General features: G+C 41.9%; 1 protein-coding gene across 1 annotated transcript; it reads left to right on the top strand.

The window, feature by feature from the left end:
• The first annotated feature begins 256 nt into the window (after window positions 1–256).
• LOC122835488 (zinc finger homeobox protein 3-like) lies at window positions 257–19,596 on the top strand. Its single transcript, XM_044124584.1, has 11 exons — window positions 257–615; window positions 2,935–4,630; window positions 4,721–5,259; window positions 5,411–5,624; window positions 7,756–7,860; window positions 7,979–8,112; window positions 8,306–8,416; window positions 9,874–10,027; window positions 10,146–14,815; window positions 14,897–15,562; window positions 15,655–19,596. Exons 2-11 carry the CDS (start codon window positions 2,971–2,973, stop codon window positions 15,769–15,771), a joined length of 8,370 nt encoding a protein of 2,789 aa, XP_043980519.1. The 5' UTR covers window positions 257–615; window positions 2,935–2,970; the 3' UTR covers window positions 15,772–19,596.
• The last annotated feature ends 168 nt before the right edge of the window (window positions 19,597–19,764 follow it).

Raw genomic sequence — 19,764 nt, forward strand, 5'->3', positions numbered from 1 at the left:
AGGAATCTAAAGCTGAATTTTCATCCATAGATTAAAAAAACAACAACAAATAAATAAAAGTCAGAATTTAAGCTGTAAAATCTAATACTTTCCATATTTTTTCGTCTTTCCAGGCAGTCTCCGGTGTGGCTCTCTCTCGCTCTCTCTCTCTCTCTCTCTCTCTCTCTCTCTCTCTCTCTCGCGGAATCCTATTGATCCAAACGGGCTAATTAGCGGTGTCTGCGCAATTACGCACATGCGCACTGCGCATAATCTCAGCCATTTTTTGAAGGAAACTAATTAGCAGGAATAAAGAGCCAAGTGTTTTTTCCTCCCCTCAGTGATCAGAACTCATTCTACCTCTGGAGCTCGCACAAACCCCTCCGTCCCCATCTCTTCTGTTTACTACAACCTCTGTATGTAGCTTTAATTACACTGTTGTTTGGAAACAACTTGGACCCCGCTGCTCCCTCTCTCTCTCCCCCACCTTTCTTTTTCCCGATTTTTCTCTTCTTGGCTCCGTTAAAACACAGCAAAGGATCATTCATAAGGAATGAGCGGAGACTCCATGAGATTGCTTTCTGGACTACTACATATTCAGCGCGCGGAGCTTTGTGCCGGAGTAGCTGCAGAAATGTAAGTGTGTCGTTTGTTTACGATGTTCCGGGGAAGCTGAGGGAAGCGAGCCGGCCGAGTGGGGAAGAGAAGGAGGGGAGGCGTTCGGTCAATGCAGCCAGTAATTCTCACAGATCAAGGTTTAGTTGTTGTGTTTGCAAATCAAATCACCTGTTACCGGCCACTGAACGCGATCAGTCTCAATTCAGTTGAATCAGAAAGTGCTACTATGGTGTAGGACACAGCGTAAACAAGAGCAGAAGTAAAAGACTCGGATAGTCGGTCCTTGAACTATTCATGCTGCCTGTCCGGTTTTTCTTGTACCAGACACCCCTTTTGCAACCAAGGTTCCGGGGGGAGAAAAAAAAAGAGAAATCAGAATACATTTTAGTAGTTTACCTTGAGGCTGGTGTTTAAATGTTATCCACCGGGTCTTTACAAAAGTAATTTTCCAGCTTTGAGTCCATGTCCTATAATAAAAAAAAGAAAATAAAGTAAATCCACACAACTCTTCTGTCTGGTTCTCATCGCCCCTCACACCCCTGCCTCTCCTTTCTATGCTGCACACTAACACACACACGCACGCACACGCCCACGCACACCCACACACACGCACACACACCGACTCTCTCTCTCTCCCACACACGCGCACGCACACACACACCAACTAGGGAACCTAGGCATATTATTTTTTGTTGCATGTTTTGGCATCATTGTTGGATTATTAAGCAATAACTAGCCTGCAATATGGATTAATATTTGAACACTGATATAAAACAACCTTAATGGAGTTGTAATAAGCTCATGCATGTTTAATTTCAGGTGAGTGTACTTAATTGACATAATCAGAATCAGAAACACAAAAGGATGAGCACTCATTAACACACACCATCATAGAGTCACACACACACACATACACCCATCGCTAAATGATGGTTTCCCGCACTTGTGATCAATACAGAGCCAGGAATGCTTGTATAAATAGTTACATTGCCGATAGACCCCGGGTTATTGATTGCAGTGTAAATGAAAATCTTTATCAGATTAGTGGCTGTTCTCAGCTGCTGGCAGGCCCAGCTCGGCCCCCTCAGTGATCGCTGGGCAGGACAGTGGACAGCTGCAGTGGGCAAGGGTCTGTGGCCTGTGACATAAACACAGTGCATTAAAGCACTATCAGGGTACCGATATGAGCCATATATCTTGGAGCTGCAGAAAGAAATGAAGGGGTGGGGGCTGGACACAGAAGAGAGGACAGGGGTGCTTAAGAAGGAGGACGAGGGGGATGGTTGGTTGAAGGAGAAGGTGAAAGGGTAGATGAAGGTCTCACCTTGATTAAAAAAAGGTCAGTGATGAGATTGTAAGACCTACATAGACTAACAGAGATGGATCTGTGTCAAATGGCATTTCAGTTTTCAGTCAGGAACCTAAGAGGGAAGAAGCCTCATCTATTTTTAGAGCATCTATGAAGTAAAAAAAAGATTTAGTTAAATTGTTTTAAAACCTTAATGACGGCCGAAAACTTATTTAGTATTATGTATTCAAAAAATGTCATTCATGTTCTATTTATCAACTGGAAGGAGGGCTGTTTCACATAATGCCGGGTTTTTCTTGTCATTGTTGTTTTACCTTTCTTATGAGATGTTCTATTATGTATCACAAATATATAAATTAGGTGAAAATGAGTGATTTTCCTGATGAAGTCCAGGACATAGTATCTATGTGCATGAGTGCATGTTGTGAAAACAAAAATTACATAAAAAATGTTATATAAAAAAATGCAACAAAAAAGATGTAATTAAATTGCACGACCACATGCAATCTTCTATTTTATTTGGACAAGTGGAAAACCTGGTAAATTTTAGCTAAAGCAAACCTATTGGCAAGAAATGTGTAAAGAGTTAACTAATTAATTCTGAAAGATTCTGTTGTCTTACAGTGCATGTTCATTGATGCACTCTAAAGATTCAAAGACTAATATAATGGCTTTAAAAACTGTTTGTCTATCTTCTGTGTGGCAATTCCATGGAAGCCCTCCAGCTCTGAAGCATACAGTTCTTTATTTAATCCTATCCTCTGAGGAATATTATAGACCTCCTGTGGAGCCTTTACCCGCATTCCTCTACCCAGTTTAGCACTCATGCTATTGATTTTCCCATTAAGGGCTAACGCTAACCCCTGGGTAACCAGCCTTTGGATTGCGCACTGTGAATGTTGTATTGAACAGATGCTATCCAAGAAATCTAATCAATGACTTCACAGTTATGCAATTTTATTTGGATGACTCATATATTCTCTTTTTCCAATCTTTCTGTCTGTCTTCTATCTATCCAAAATACACAGGTGGTCTGGTAATGTGCGGCAGCTGTAGCCTTTGGTATGGACACTGGTGAGGGAGGAGGAGGGGATGGAGGGGGGGGAGAAGAGAGAGATGCTGACCTCAGTCCCCAGGCTATATCTCTTCCTCTCCTGACCCTGGCAGTCATTCCTGAGGAGGGGTCATCCTCTCCTACCTCAGCTAGGGCCCCTGCCAAAGAATCCCTGACCCCGCCTCAACAGGGGAAGAAGGGCGCAGAGGGGTCCAAGGCTGGAGAGGGAGGTGAGCAGAAAGAAGAATGCAGACATCCGCCGGAGACAGGAGTGCATCAAAAGCATGCGTTTAAAGAAGACTTTGGGGATGGATATTCATCAGGGCACAGGAAAGAAGAAGAGAAGGTGCATGAAGGTGTGGTAGAGGCGTCACATACACGGGACCTCCCAACGGCACTCAGCAGCAGAGGCATGGAGGAGGGGAAGGAAAAGGAGGAGGCCATTTCAAACCAAAGTCAAACCAAATCCAAATGTTCTTTATTACCTCAACAGAGCCAGTACAGCTCTTCTTCCAGCACTGCAAAGGCCAGTGGCACACTCGACAGCAAAACAGCCGCCTCTCCAAAGTCCTCCCATACTCCCTCCTCTTGTCCAAAGCCCTTCCCTTTTTCTTCAGTCTCTCCAAAGCACTTCAGTTGTCCATCATCCTCTTCTGTCCTGCTGAGCGAGACAGAGGTAAAAGACATTAAGGGAGATCAGGGCTGGATTTCTGGGTTTCCACAGAGCTTTAGATCCCAGCAGTCTCCTATGGCTTTTCCGCTAGCAGGTACAGATCCTGTCAGTGCAGCTGTAGAGGATGATGTGCTGGCAGGGGTTCCTCACTCTTCCGTTTCTACTGGAAATGGTGCCAAAGCTCCAGAACCAAACGACAGTCAGTTAGACACAGGGTTGGATGATGAAAAAGACAAAGAAGAACAAAAAGAAGGTGTCCCTAAAAACCTCAACCAAGACATTTCTAATAACTCCCTGACCAGTCACATGACAATAATGCACTCACGCAATTCTTGCAAGACTCTCAAATGCCCAAAGTGTAACTGGCACTACAAGTCTCAGCATACACTACAAGTTCACATGAAGGAGAAACATCCAGAGACAGGAGGCCAGTGTGTGTGTGGCACCTCTGGGGGAAAGTGTGTCTGTGGTGGCGGAACACAAGGTCTGTGTGGGTACTGCACTTCGGGAAAACCCCATCCTCGTTTGGCCCGAGGTGAAACATATGCCTGCGGCTACAAGCCCTACCGCTGTGAGGTCTGTGACTATGCTACTTCGTCGAAGGGCAACCTTAGCATTCACATGCAATCTGATAAACATCTAAATAATGTTCAAAATGGGGGACATGCAAATAGTCAAATGCAAAGCACTCTCAGTACCAACAACAGCAACTCATCCAGTGGTCACCCAGTAGATGAGCAACCTTACAGCAAGCTCACACTCACTGTTCCAACACCCACTGCCCAGCCTGCTAAAATCCCATCACCTGCTCACTCCCACTCTCATGGTAAGCGGTGGCGATGTGATGTATGCGACTACGAAACCAGCATTGCTCGCAACCTCCGCATACACACCACTAGTGAGAAACACACGCACAACATGCTGCGGCTCCAGAGAGGCTACTACCTGTCTCACTGCAGGGGTTTGACCCCACATCTCAAACACCTACAAAACACAGGTGAGGAATGTGTTGCTTAATATAGCCTAACATAACATACTTTAAACATGAGATTCTATAAAATGGGGTAATTGTTTTACTTCCTTTTAGGTGCTGAGCTTACCTTGAACATGCGACTGACTGGTCAGCAGGTTCCAGAACAACCAGTCACACTTGGGTCTACTCTCACTCCATCACCCTCTCCCTCCCCATCTCCTCCCCCAGCCCCGACTATGTCTCCTACTGCACCCCTCTCCCAGGGCGTGTTCCAATGCCTTGTCTGCTTGTGCTTTTCTTCCGACAGCTTAGAGTCTGTAGAGAAACACCTGAATGCTCCCCGCTCTTTGCCTCAATCTGAGTGGTGCTCCCTTGTTGCAGGTGGTTGCCACTGTAGACTGTGTGGCTATACCACCCCTTTGAGGGCCAACTTCTCCTTACACTGCCAGACTGACAGACATCGCACCCGGTACCAGCTTGCTGCTCACCTGCAGGAGGGCGGAGACAGAGGTCAGGAGGGAGCCTCCCTCATTGCTAAGGGCAACCCCATCCAGCTTCGGTGCAACTTATGTGACTTTGTAACAAGCAGTCTGGAGAAGCTACAGGGACATTCTGTCACCTCACAACACGAAGCGAGCTTTCGAGTGTACAAAGTAAGGCACAAAAAGACATTTGATTGTATTCCTACCAAAATCCTTGTGCAGTAGAATCAGCAAATCTTGCATTTAAATAAATTAGCATGCTGCTTTCCATTAGCAATATTCATAATAAAAAATCCATGTTTTCTTTCAATCTCAACTTTAGTTCCTGCAGCAGTATGACGGTGAGGTTGATGGAGGTTCATGGCTGTTCCATTGTCTTCTATGCAACCACTCCTCCTCTTCTAAACTTCAAGTACTTAAACACAGTCAAACGTCAGCCCATCAACAAAGAGAAGGGTTACTTCAGCTGGAGCCAATGGGTGGGGAAGAGCTGGCAGCCATTTTTACCATCAGAAAATGCCAACGTGGCATCACAGGTGAGATTATGAGTTGTGTGGGTAGTCATGCTGAGATACTCATTTTAACTTTCACTAACAATATAATAATTTCATAGTAGAGTTGCAAAAGGCTGGTAAATTTAAGGTAAATTTCCATCAATAGTTAAAACTACAGTATGTAACTTTAAAAAAAGTTTTTTTTTGTTGTTGTTTTTTTTTATTTACGGCATGACAGTATGGTATGAGGCAGATGATCTGTGGACAAATCAAGTTCCTCTGCCTTTTCCTAGCCAGGACGATCTCAGCTCTGTCAATCATGCCTGTGTAGGTGCTACTCAAATCTTCTCAATTACTCTCTGCTACACAACAGCTTCTTTCCAATTGCAGAACTTGCCATGAATGCTCAAGCTAACTAGCATGGCCATCAATGACAATGGATAAACAGTTTTCCGGTGATTAGCACATTGAACAGCAAGTACACCACCATGACTGACAGCACTAAGATGTTCCTCCTGGTTGTGATTGGTTGTTTTTCACCGGGAGCTGTTACCGCAGGGAGAAGGCAGAGGAGCTTGATCTTTTCAGATCATTTGCCTCATGCTATGCTGTCATGGTGATAATTTTAACAAATATATAGAAAAAATATTTTTAAATGAAAGTTGTATACTGCAGCTTTAAGGTGGAAAATTTTGGAAATATAAGTCCAAAGGTTCTTGGAAAATTATAGGCAAATTGAATAACAATTGTAGAAAATAGGAATAAACCTTTAAATACACACAAATATGCTGGAAATTACAGCTTACAGTTACTACCATACTTATCAAATAACCATCACTTTATTAATACATTATCATGTGGTATTTGCAGGTTAATTGTGATACTTTCAAGGTACACATTTGTACTATATGTTAATATATGGGTAATATTTATACTATATGACACATTTACATGACAAATGTATTTAAATTACTTAAATTACTTAAATGATTGAGAATGAACACATTTGAGTCCAAATGACTCATTCTACCTACTTGCCATTTCTCTGTGGAGAAAGTGTGTGAGTCTAAAACGCTGATATTACCTGGTTAATTAGTTGGGCTCTGGTAAAGTCTGAAGTTCTACAGAGATGTTGCTTTGAGTTTGTCAACTGTGGCCTTAAAACAGTGTTACTTTAACCCCTAAATCAGCATAATGACCCGTTAGATAACATGTAAGTCTTTTTGGGGTGACCCTTATGGGTTAATAAGCTTGTTGGGTAGCATTTCTTTAGCTTATTTGCCACTGAATTTTTAACTAAAAAGTATTTTCAAAAGAACAAATTAGTTTTTTTTGTAAGCAATAGAAAAGTGCAATATTCCTCTTTCAGCAAGCTAATCTGCAGTCCTTCAGTCCCTCCAGCATTTTTTTGATGACTTCTAATCAAAATCCTTTATATCCAGAGAAATTGTGTCACTGAAGAGGGTTTGAAATCCTAGTTTGATTTTTTTTATTATTTTGCTATACCTTGATACTGATAATCTGCCCATGCCTATTTGAGGGTGTCTTTGATTTAATCCTCTGAACCATTGCTGACTCCAGAGGGTAAACAGAGGATTGAGATGAAAACAGTGAGAAAATGAGCAATGGCTGTTGCTGGGATATTGATCGAACAAAACGATTAGTCAATACACATCCTTGTTATATCCCCAATCACCCCTGACAACAGCTAACTAGCACCTGCTAATCAATGGAGTAAAACAGATCAGCTGGAAAAAGACTGTGGGAGGTGGAGATTAGTCATTACTCTACAGACTGCTTAAGATGAAATGCTGTATTTATATTGTCTGGAGTGTGTGGACTGTGTAACCCCTGAAATAAGTAGTTCAACGCTTCATTTGTAAAATGAATCTATCCTTTGATTTGATTCGCTGCAAATTAAGACTCATTGAGACGAGATTGTGTGTTGCCAGTCCATTTTAGGTCTACTCCACCTCTGAGAGAATCTAATGCAGAATCAATGTGTGATCAATAGAGTTTGTAGACAAGCACGAGGAATGAAGTGTGGTTCAAATACATTGGTCTTTTTGAAAGGTGCTGCCAGGAGAATAATATACATGCAATTAGCCTGTTTATTATAGCATACTACATAAGGCAATATGTTTGCATATCATAATTACTTGTCCCATCCTAGGAGAGCTTATTGAAGACATGGAGAGTTTCAGTGAGACCAGTACTGATCCGTTGGACACAACCAAAGACACAAGTAATTTAGGGGCAAAGATTTCTGAGGAAGCAGGTATTGCTGCTCTTATAAATTCTTCTTTCAAGCTTTCACACATAGCTCAACTTATAGAACAGTTATATAGTTCATAACAAATTTAAGCCATTTCAAATGTGTATACTTTTACTTGAAGCAAAAACAAAAGAAGAACAAGAAAGAAGAGATCCAATGCCTCCAGCAAAGCGGTCGTCCCCTGTATATGAAGAATTGGAAACCTCCATCCCAACCAAACGCCCCAGAATACACCAGCAAAACGAGAACCAGCAGGTAAGCAGTTGAAATAGAGTTTAATAATTTGAAAGTGCTCATGCAAATAAATATAGCATGAAATAAAGTACATAATAAATGCAGTGCTCCATTATAACACTTCATGGACACTTAATAAAATGCCTTTTTTGTTACTAATTCTGATAAAATAGATAAAAAAAATCTGCTCAATTTTCCTATTTTTCTCTTTCAGACTGTCCAATGCCCATTGTGCCAGGTTAGACTCCTGTGCTCACACCTTCGACCTCATCTAACACACGTGCACAGTGTGGCGCAAGACTGCGTAGACAAGCTCATCAGTACGGTAAGCGTGTGCAACTGTGTATGTGTTTTGCTTTCATTCATCAGGAAGTAAAATAAAACGAGAAGCTGAAGCAATGGGGGATGGTGGGGGACGATTGAAATGTAGGGAGACAATTCCATTAAGAAGGCACCAGAGAGAAAGGCAGGCGCTTTTTTTAATGCATGTTTAAGTAGCTCCTCGCTATCATCTTTGATGCAGCCGCGTGTTCTCTGTGGATGTGTGTATGTGCGTCTTGCAGAGTGGAAAGAGAGTAGGTTTGAGTGAGTGAGTGTAGGAAAAGCCAGTCTTTCTATAATGCATGTTTAAGTAGCCCTCTATTACCAGAAGTGCAGTCAAGCTAAAAAGGGGCCCCCGTGCTTTTTACTGTGTCTCTCCAACTAACAATGACCGGTCATCTATCCACATCACCATCCTCCATCTCCCTGGCCTGTATGCTAAGTGGCCTTTGTCTCTTGCTCTCTTCCCTCCTCTTCATGACTGCTTTTTTCACCCTTTTTTCCCCTCTGCTATCCCCCCACACCCGGCTTCACAAATCACTCTTTTTCTGCAATTTCTGTCCTGCCCCTTTCCTGCTGTCTCTCCCAAACCCTCTCTCAATTTTTTATGCATTACCCCCTCCCTTGCTCACTGTCTTCCTCCAGAGCGGTTTTTTGTGTTCTTTGCCCCCTAACTTTCTCGCTCTCCTTGCTCTATCGCTTTTTCATATTCTACACCCCTTGGCCCCCCCAATCCTCCGTCCCTCCACACCTTCCCCTCCCTCACTCTCTCTGATAGTAATTGAGGTTCATTAATTCAGACTGAGGTGATGATGGCCATTATGTACCTTGCTTTCCAATTACGCTCTCTAGATTAAGTCTGACCTTCAGTTTTCTCTGCAGTGTGTGTGTAGTTGTTCTTCTCTTTTGCAGCTATGAAGCTGTTACGCAGTGAAGACTTGTCATGTAAATCTCATCTTTGGCTCTCTGTCCTTTCCTCAGGGTGGCTAGCTGTTTGCATAGATATACTATTTACCCTCACTGCTTGAAGCAGAGAGGATGGGGTTTCCTATATGACGAATTATTTTAAATAAATTAATTATTCAGCTCAGTAAAGTTTTATTAAACCCTTGGGGCATGTGGTGTTGGAACTGAAGGGCAGAGACACATATCTCAACCATGTATTTTTATTAACAAACTGATGCGTCTTGCTTCTTGCACAGCTATAGAGGGAGGTGCAAGATTTAACAATACATTTGAATGTTTTATGATATCGTTACAGTAATCTCATGTGTCCGTCTTTGTACAACTCGGTATTTGCTTGCTATTTTACTCTACAATGAGACATGTTTTATTCATATTGCTAGATTAAAAAAGCACAGCAATGCCAGACATTCATTTTATTTTCATTTGGTAAATGGCCTTTTAGAATGCCTGGAAATTAGAAACAATGATAACTGATAATGTGTTACTTTTTTCCAGGTAACACTATCTATGGAACAGCTTGAGCCTCTGCTGGAGTCAGAACCACAGGATTTGATTACTAACAACAATCAGAACACTAAAACTAAGAAGAGCAATGATGCAAAGTGCTCCCATACTGCAGAGTCTATTGTTTGTTCACAAAACAATAGAGGTTGGTAAAACAATGTGTAGAACTGTTTAGAACTCCCGCAGAAAATATGTTGTTTGCTTATTCTCAACTTTCTTCTCGACTAAATTTTAACAATCATCTTTTTTGATGTATTTCACAGGTATCTTAGTAGAGAACACCGTGGGAGATGTTGCCGCACCCAAAGATGTCACAGCACTGCTCACCCCACCCCTAGAAGACAATGCCAGTCACCCCTCTGGCACTCTGGCTCCTCAGTCCCCAACTCAGACACCTCCTTCCTCTCCACCCATCTCCCCTCCCAGCGACCCCTCTCCCCTTTCGGATCGTCATGGTTACCGGTTTCGTTGCAGCAGGTGCAGCTTGGCGTTTCCCACCCAGGAGAAACTCCAGCTGCACTGGCAGTACCATGCCATGAGGGCGGCGACAGAGTGCCCCCTTTGTTCTAGACAATGCCGCAGTCAGGAGGCCCTGCAGAGACACATTCAGAACACGCACACGCAACAGGACAGCACACAGGGACAGAATGCTCTCTTAGCACCACACACTGTGCCATATGCGGAACATAATATGAATTCAGTACAGCAAGATTGCAGTTTATCACCTCAAGTTGGGGAAGAAGCAGGAGAGGATGATAATGACAAGATAGATGAAGAAACCCTGGGCATTGAGGCGAGGGAAGAACAAAAAGAACATAAAGCTAAAGAGAAGAAGGTTGTCCATGAAGCTAATGGAGTTGAGGAGAATTCAACTGAGCTTGAGAAAGGATCACCAGAGGAGGTTGGTTCAGAACCTAGTTCTAGCCTTCTTCTCAAGAAGAGCTCAAACCCAACAATGGATCGTTATCTAGATCCATCCAGGCCTTATAAATGCACCATATGCTCTGAGTCTTTTACTCAGAAAACAATTCTTCTGGTGCACTATAATTCTGTATCTCATCTCCATCGTGCCAGAAGAGCCCTGCAAGACTCTGGTACAAATTCTACAGCTCCTGAAGCCCCTCGTGGCCCAGATCCTAGACCTTATCGCTGCCGATTATGTGGAGTAGGTTATAGCCAGAGTTCTACACTGGACATACATCTGCGCTCTGTTCTTCATCAGACGCGAGCTCGTGCTGCTCAGAACTCAACAACACAGACTTCAGAGTCAAGCTTAGCTCTTACAGGATCAGTCCCTTCTTCCACTGCCCAGGTTGCCGCTACCAGAGAGGAAACATCCAAAAGTTTGCCTATTGCCAAAAACCCAGATGGGATAAGTGTTTCAACATCATCTTTAGTAGGCTCTAGCTTATTCACTGAGACTCAACCCACCCTCTCTGACCCAGCAGAGTCTCAGCAAGCAAAAAAGAGAGTGGCAGAGCTTCTTGCATCAAGAAATCAATTGATGTTACTACAGCAGCAACAGCTAGCTCAGGCACAGGTCCAGGCTCAACTACAACAGCAAACAGCACTCCTTCAGTCCCAGGCAATCCATCACCTTCCCTTAGGACCAGAAAATCTATTTAAACAGCACTTTTCACTGGCACCAGATAACCTGCTTTCCCTTCAACAACAACTACTCCTACCATTTTACTTGTCAGATGTGAAGCTTAACCCAGAGTTAAGTGTGAAGAACCAAGATCTTAGTCTTGAAATATCTTCTAAAGTTATTCCAGAAGAACAGACTAAGACAGATTCTAAAAGGGAGTCAGAGCAGAAACCCAACCCAAAACAAAGTTCAAATACTACTGTTAACCAGTCAACTGACCATTCACTAAGTAAAGCAAAAGTTGATATGATCTGCAGTGGGTCCTCCAACAAGCAGAATAAAACAGAAATGGAACAAGATAGTTCTATTGTTAAGGAAGAAACAGATGAGCCGCATGTGGAAAAGGAGAATCAGAAGCAGGAAGTAGCTTGTTCCTCATTTTCTCATCTTGGATCAGAATGTCCCCCTCCAAGAGTGCCCTATGCTGCAGCAAATGGGGAGCCTCTACGAGCTTTGCTCCAGAGTTATGGCTATGAGCTGGCCCTTCAGTATTTACAAAGCAGACACAGACACCAGCTGCAGATTATACAACATGCTGACATAAGCAAGGTGGGAGAGTATTCAGACCAGGAAAAAAATGAATTTAGTCTTGCACAGACTGAAAAAATGGAAGAATGGAATAACAATTGTCAAGGGACAGAAAGCAATAAAGACATAGATTTGAAAATACAAAATAAAGATTATTTATTTCCAAACACGAAGCAAAAATGTTGTAAAACTGGAGAAAAGTGCAGAAACTGTGGCAAGCTGTTTTCTAATGCCTTGATTTTAAAAAGCCACCAGGAGTATCTTCACAGAATGTTGTTTCCCACAGATGCTCTGGAGAAATTTTCCAAAGAATACAGACTACAGTATGACCAGATGTACCCTCTTACCGAGCATAAATTAACAGAGAATTCAGCTGTTTCCACCCAAGCTGCATCTTCTGCCATCAGTAAAGAACCAGAAACCCCAACAGACTCTAAGACTCATGTGAAAAAACTGGAATCTTCACCAATTCCACCATTTTCAGATCCAATAAATAAAGCAAGTGCCACAACAAAAGATCAGAAAACAACTGTCTCTGCTGTTACAACTCAGTCTTCCCCTTCTCAGTCACAAGAGCCTAAACAGCAGGAGGTTCAAATCCCTGATACATCTGGTACAGCTACATCTCATTCTACAACTCCAATAACTCTACCATTGCCTAAAATACCCATACTTCCTCTTTCCTTGTCTCAGCTTTCCATACCCCCATTGTCCATACCGAAGCTTCCTCTTCCACCAATTCCTTTTCCCATGGAACTACCACTCATACCACCTGTTGTGATGCAGTCTATGGCTCTCCAAACTCAACCGTGGTTAGACTCAACCATTAACCCTGAGCTGGCTAAACTTTACCAATCTCAGCTTAACCCAGCACTCATTGGGCAACAGCCACAGCTTAGCCCAGCTTTGCTTGCCCAGCAACCTCAACCCAGCTCAGCTTTGTTAAGCCATTCTCCACAGCTTAACACAAGTTTGCTTGGTCAACCACAGCATAGTCAAACAGGACAGCAAAGCCAAGTCAGCCCATGCACACCAGAGCAACACCAGGCTAAAAGAACCAGGACAAGAATATCTGAAGATCAATTGTCTGTTTTAAAGAAACACTTTGATATTAATAGTCTTCCCAGTGATGAAGAGATCAACCAGATGTCTACTCTATCAGGTCTGCCTCACAAAGTAATTAAACACTGGTTTCGCAACACACTATTTAAAGAGCGCCAGCGAGACAAGGATTCTCCTTACAATTTTAACAATCCCCCAACCACAGCACTGGATGATTCCAGAGAAGATATAACCAAAAAGCAGTGTTTGACCCTTTCTCCATGCTCCCTTTCTCCAGCCCTTTCTACCAACCCTTCCCCACAACACCAGATGATAGAAGAGCCCCAGAGAGGCAGACGCTCTTCCCGAACTCGTTTTACAGAACAACAGTTGGAGACTCTGCAGGGGGTATTTGAGGCCACTCCTTACCCCAGAGAGGAAGAATACGACAGGTTGTCTGCTCTCTTGTCCCTTCCTAACAGAGTTATTGTTGTATGGTTCCAAAATGCAAGACAGAGAGCTCGCAAGAATCAAGACCGTGGATCAGATGATGGAGCAGAGGGAAAGAGCAATTTTGATAACATCAACAGACAAAGAGATGGTTGTTACATGGCTAATGCTGATCATCAGGATAACAGCTATGAAGATGGAGGACAAGTAAACCCTCATAATGACAATTCAATGGATTTGACATATGAGTATTACTCCCACCCTGATTCACCTTCCTTTGATTCTTCCATTCACTGCTCAGACAATGAGCCTCACACAACCAAAAGTGAGCAAACATCTGCTACAAAAAAACATGAAGATAAAATAACCTCTACTCAGGCTAACACCGCTACTCAAGCTTCTGTGAACAGTCACAGTATACCTTTAGATGCAGATGCACAACATAAAGAAGTCCTTCAGACTTTAAAAACAGTATCTGATTCACCACCTGGAAATATGGCAGAAATGCCCCAGAATTGTGCTGCATCCACTTTACAAAATAGTACAACACAAATCTTGACTAATGCTAAATCAGACCAGGAGAATCCATGTAGTCCTTCAAGAACCCAACCTTGTGAACAGGTTGCTGACCCATCACTAAGCCCCTCCACTGCTCCAGAATCAGAAACAATTCAGCCTTGGACACCTGATACAACAGCTTGCCTATCAAGTGAAACCCAGACTCAACCCCCAGCAAAATTCCAGTGTAGTCTCTGTCCAATGGCTTTGCCATCCTTTCAGCTGTGGCAAGAACACCAGACTAGGCATCTCCTGGCAGCTCAGTCCCAGGTACAACTTTTACACTCTGGATTCACAGACCGACCCATGCCTTACATGATGCTTCATCCAAACCCAACTTTAATGGCAAGTCAAATGCTTTCAGGGGCCATGTCCCAGATACATCCCAATCCCACACATCCCATGATTTCACACTTGAACAATATCCAAATTAAGAACACATTCTCTGAACACTCTAGCAACACCCTTAACAATTCTTTGAGCCCCACAAAGCAGAGTTCAAAACATATATCAGAGACTAGTTTTGAAGGCCAAAGAGGCAATAGGGAGGTCGAAGATGAGCACAGGAGGGATAAACGTCAGAGAACTACCATCACTCCAGAACAGCTTGAAGTGTTATACCAGAGGTACAGTTTGGACTCTAACCCCACCAGAGGAGTCCTTGAGAGTATTGCACGAGATGTGGGTCTCACAAGACGTGTAGTTCAGGTATGATTTAAGTGATGAGTAGTAAATTGTTTTGCTTTGTTGACTATGCCGAATATTAAGAAATCCAATGTTTTTTCACAGGTATGGTTTCAGAACACACGGGCAAGAGAAAGAAAAGGACAGTTTCGGTCAGTGGGGCCAGGATCAAGTTTCACCTTGGGTTTGAACCACCTGCGTTGCCCATTCTGCAGGGCTCTTTTCAAAGTTAAGAGTGCTCTTGATGCTCATATGAGATCACGCCACTGGGCAGAGGCTGAAAGGGCAGGCTACAACCTGTCAATAGCCAATGGATCCAGTGGACAGACTGTGATGGCGATGACATCTGCCACCGAAAGACCAGGTCCATCTATCTCCTCCACCCCTGTCCACAACCCTGGCTATGACATGATTAACAAAGAGTTTAGCTTGAAGTCACCAATGGCTTCTTTTTCTTCTTCCACCAACCTGAAAAATGCCGAAGAAGAGGATGAATATGAGGATGATGATGACGACTACCCATGTGAGGAAAGTTCCAGTATAGTTGACCAAGGTTCTTCAAGCCCTGAAATATCCGGAGATCAAGGCTCAGATTGGAGCGAGACACAAAGTCAGCAGCAGCACCACCATCAGCAGCAGCGCCAAAGGACACAGATGAGTCACTTCCAGGTACTTCAGCTAAAAAACTTCTACAGTAACCACCGCACACCAAACCGTATTGAGTGTGAGACGTTGGGTCAAGAGTTGGGATTGCCCCCACGTGTGGTCCAGGTAAGTAAAAAGCAACCAAATCATATTAAAGATTAACAATCAAGCTTGTGAAGTTCAGTATGTGATACATAGTAATAAAAATAATTTTACAGGTGTGGTTCCAGAATGCGAGAGCGAAGGAGAAGAGAGCCAGGAGCTTGACCTCTGACACTGCTGAGAGGGAACAAGCTGAGCTTTCAGCCAGAGCAGGGGAGAGAGACAGGGCTTAGAAAGGCAGACTGCTTCTTTCAAATATGTTCCCAGCAAAAGCCCTCCTCCAACTTCTGACTCCACAGATACCGCATTGAGTCTACTGTCTACTTGCTGCCAAACCAATAACCTGAACACCCCAAAGATGCAGAGCCACAGTAGCCCAAAGAGAAACTCTCTCAACTAGTACAGGAGAGCCCAAACCAAGTCCTCTTTACCAGAGCTTTCCTCTTTTCATATTACTCCTTAATTATTTCCCAGTCTGTCCTTTCTTGTTGAGACAAGCTCTTCTCCAGTATCCTTATTACACCAAACTCCATCTTTATATATAAAAAAGAAAAAAACACCATGCCACAGAGGCCAAAGAGCATTCTTCAAGTATGTGACCTCACTGCCCAGCTAGACCTGCAGTCTACCTCTCAGTCTGCATGACAGACTCACAGTGGGCCCTCCACCGGACATTGCTAGATAACTAGCTGTGTAGCATGTAGTTCCAGTCTGGTCAAGGTTGGAAAAATAAATTCTTAAAGAGATTTTAGTGTAAATAGAGACCTCCGAAAAAAAAAAAAAAAAACTTGAAGAAAACAAAGCAGTGGAAATGGAAGAAGGAAAATTAACTGAATAATATCCTTGAAATACCTGTGGGTATTTGCATAGAGCTTTTGTAAAGACTGTCTCAGATTCCAAAGCTCATAACCAAAATTTTATATGTCTGTTTATTTAGTTTAAACATGTTTGTTTTCAGTAACAAACTGCAGAGCGGACGTCTGTATGGTGAGAGGGTGAGATCTGCAGCTGTCAGAGGTAATGCGAGTACCAACAGACTGATGTGGTGCTATAATACCACTTCACCCTCCCAAAAGCCAATGATAAGTCTTCTGTTGTACATGTGACTCCTTGTATGTTCCTTTAGTGAATAACAGCCCAAATAGCACAGTATGTAAAGGCCAGTTTGTCCCAAAAGGGGTAAACTATTTTTTATAGCACTCAACCATTATACTGTATATGAAAACTCTAACCAAACTCGAATTTACATTGTGTGTGTTTAGTAATAGTTTCTTAATATAAAATCTTATGAATTGACACAAACTGTCTTGCTTCAATATAACTGTGTCATGATAATGAAAAGATTAAGACAAGCTTTCATATGTTCAGGTAAGGTAAATTACTGCCTTCCATTTTATTTGAATATACCAATGGCTTAACAATGTTATGTGATTAATGTAAAGCTTTCTATGCTCAGATCAACATGGCTCCTCCTTAGATGTGATCTTCAAACTGTAATAATCTGTTTCTAAAACAAAAGAAGCCTATAGTTATAACTTGGACAAAGCATTTCAGGAAATCTTCACAAACATCTGTGCATTTCAAAGATCTGAGCTTTTCGCCTATGGGTGATAGATTGTTACAAAAAACTATTAAAACTAAAGTGTTTAATAATGTGAGGGGTAAATGTACAGTATTTAGCTTTTGTATGGTTGACTCGAGACTTCATTGGATGTTTGACACATAGCTCTCTTTTCCACATGTACTGAGCTTTTCTGCAAAGTTGAGGGGAAAAAACCCCACTTTGGATGTTATTAATGTTATTTTTGTACTCTTAATTTATTCGTCTCCTCCCTTCATGCCTGATTTTTGTTTTTTCTCTCTGTTTATTTTATACCAGTCCTTATTCTACCTGTAATAATGATAATATAACAATAATAGCTAAACAATAATTAATGCTTTAAGACAAAAATCCAAAGACGTGATAATACTTTAACCATATGAACTACAAAAATAAGCGCTACTGTTTACTTGATGATGTACTGCTGTTTTTAAAGAAGGAAGGAGTCCCTGTATCTAAGCTACTGTTTTCTGCCTCTCATAAGCACACTGGAGACTGTAACCAAAACCCCAAACTAGAGCCATGGCAGTCTGTAATATAGCGATTGAAGAGTTTTACTTCTCTTAAGAAATGTTGCATTTATTTTTCTTTTATACCATAGTGTTGAACTTCAGCCCTTAAGGATGTCCAGTTTGCTGCTAATGTACTGTAGTTTCTAATGATATTGTAGAAAGATGCATGCTCTGATCGCTTTACCACTAGGCTTTAATGACTACAAACTGTAATACCTGTGATGCTGTTGATAAAATGCTCCTCTGTCATTCTGTTCAAATGCAATGCAGTCGAAACCAGATGTTTAGAAACACTATAAAAAAACTTTGTTTTAAAGTTTCTGGGATTCCATCAGACTAAACTTTTTTTCTTCAAAGTCAGAAGGTTTCATACATTTCCATAGTATCTGCCTTAAAACTGAATTATCTGGACCATATGTTTTCAGCTTCTTTCCACAAGCTTTTCAAAAATAGTTAGTTGACATTTGGATCCATTTCTCCTTATGGAACTTCTATAACTGTCAGGTTTTTAGGCCACTCTGCTTACTTCCACCTTTTCAGTTCTGCCCAGAATCTTTCAGTCCCTGAAATCAGGGCTTTGTGGTGGCCAGTTTAAAAACATTGATTTGTCCTTAAGCTACTTAGTAATTAATTTATCTGTATGGTTGTGGTCATTTCCTGCTTGGAGACCTATTTATGTTCAAGCTTTAGCTTTGTCTTAACACGTTGCTTCAAAAATGTTCACATAATTTTATTTCCTCATAATGCCTTCTTTTTTAAGTACATCAGTTTCTCCTGCAACAAAACAACCACATAAAATAACAATTCCATCTCAGACTTCACAGTTTTAAAGGTATTCTTAGTCATACAAGCCTCTCCCTTCTTCCTCACAGTGTATTTATGGCCATTATAGCTAAACACTTTTAAGCAATGTTCGTCTTATCAGACCACATATATTACATGGATCTTGTACCCTTAAATGAACCAGACTTCTGGAGCTCCACAATTATTTTCTTTATATCTTGAATGATTCCTTTAGTTTTTTCCATGAAGCAAACAAATTCTCTCTCATTACTCTGGCATTTGGCAAATCCAAGCAATTTTTGTAATCCTGCTGAACCTAAAGTAGCACAGATTTAGTTTGATTAAATGTCAGACACTGAGGAAAAAAAAGGTCAGGCATCTTTTTCTACAGCATATGCAAACATCTGGTTTCAACTGTAGATGTGTGGGGCTCAATTCCATCAGGTTTCTTGATCAGTATCATATAACTCATAAGATAAAAATAGATTTCATGTTATTAGGATTATTTTTTTCAGGCCTCCAGTTCAAGATAAACTTTATTTGGGCATTAACTTCTCAGTGAATATGAAGATACTGGATAGATGTTTGAAGGAGTTAAGCCCCAAAACCTCCATTTGTATGGTGTCTTTCTGTGTTGCAAAGTCTTTGGTCAGTAAGTCCAACTCAAACAGTTTTGCTGACTCCGACTGACTTCACAGCCAAGTTTCCAAAGGATATGGACTGAAAAACTCTGTCATGTTTTTGTTCTTAAACTAACCAATGTTTACGACAATACCAATGAGCTTTCTTCTGTGCAGAAATGTGCATTCCAAATACCACCAAGGCAGTTTTTTGTTCTATACCGATGATTTCAAATTTAATTTTTCTCGTATTCTCTTGATCGTAGTGACTGTAAGATGTACATATTGGAGTCCTTTAATGATGAAGAGACTCTGTTAACCTTGCTGTAGGTAAAACAGTTCTTTAAATTTTGTTTCTGGATATGTTGTTGCCATAGTGATGACCAAAAAGATACCTGTGATGTGCACCTGTCCTTATGTCCTGCTCCAGTGGTTTAGTGTGTCTCTATTCTATCCCCATCCCCAGTTTTCCCATGTTGTTGTGTGTTTCCCTCTCCCCCCCCTCCTTACTCCACTGAGCTAAATAAAGTCTGCTTTGGTGCATGCTCTGGTGTCATCCCTTTGGTCTCACTTAGAAAAGGCATTTTATGAATGTTGCTCTATGTAACGGTATCAGCTCTCTTATAGGTGCTGGTTTTGGGGAACATCTGGCTGAAAAGCATTTGGTGTGCAATGGCGCGCGCGCGCGTGTGTGTGTTTGTGTGCGTGCTC

Source organism: Gambusia affinis, linkage group LG08, assembly GCF_019740435.1.
Source record: "Gambusia affinis linkage group LG08, SWU_Gaff_1.0, whole genome shotgun sequence".
Classification (NCBI taxonomy): domain Eukaryota; kingdom Metazoa; phylum Chordata; class Actinopteri; order Cyprinodontiformes; family Poeciliidae; genus Gambusia; species Gambusia affinis.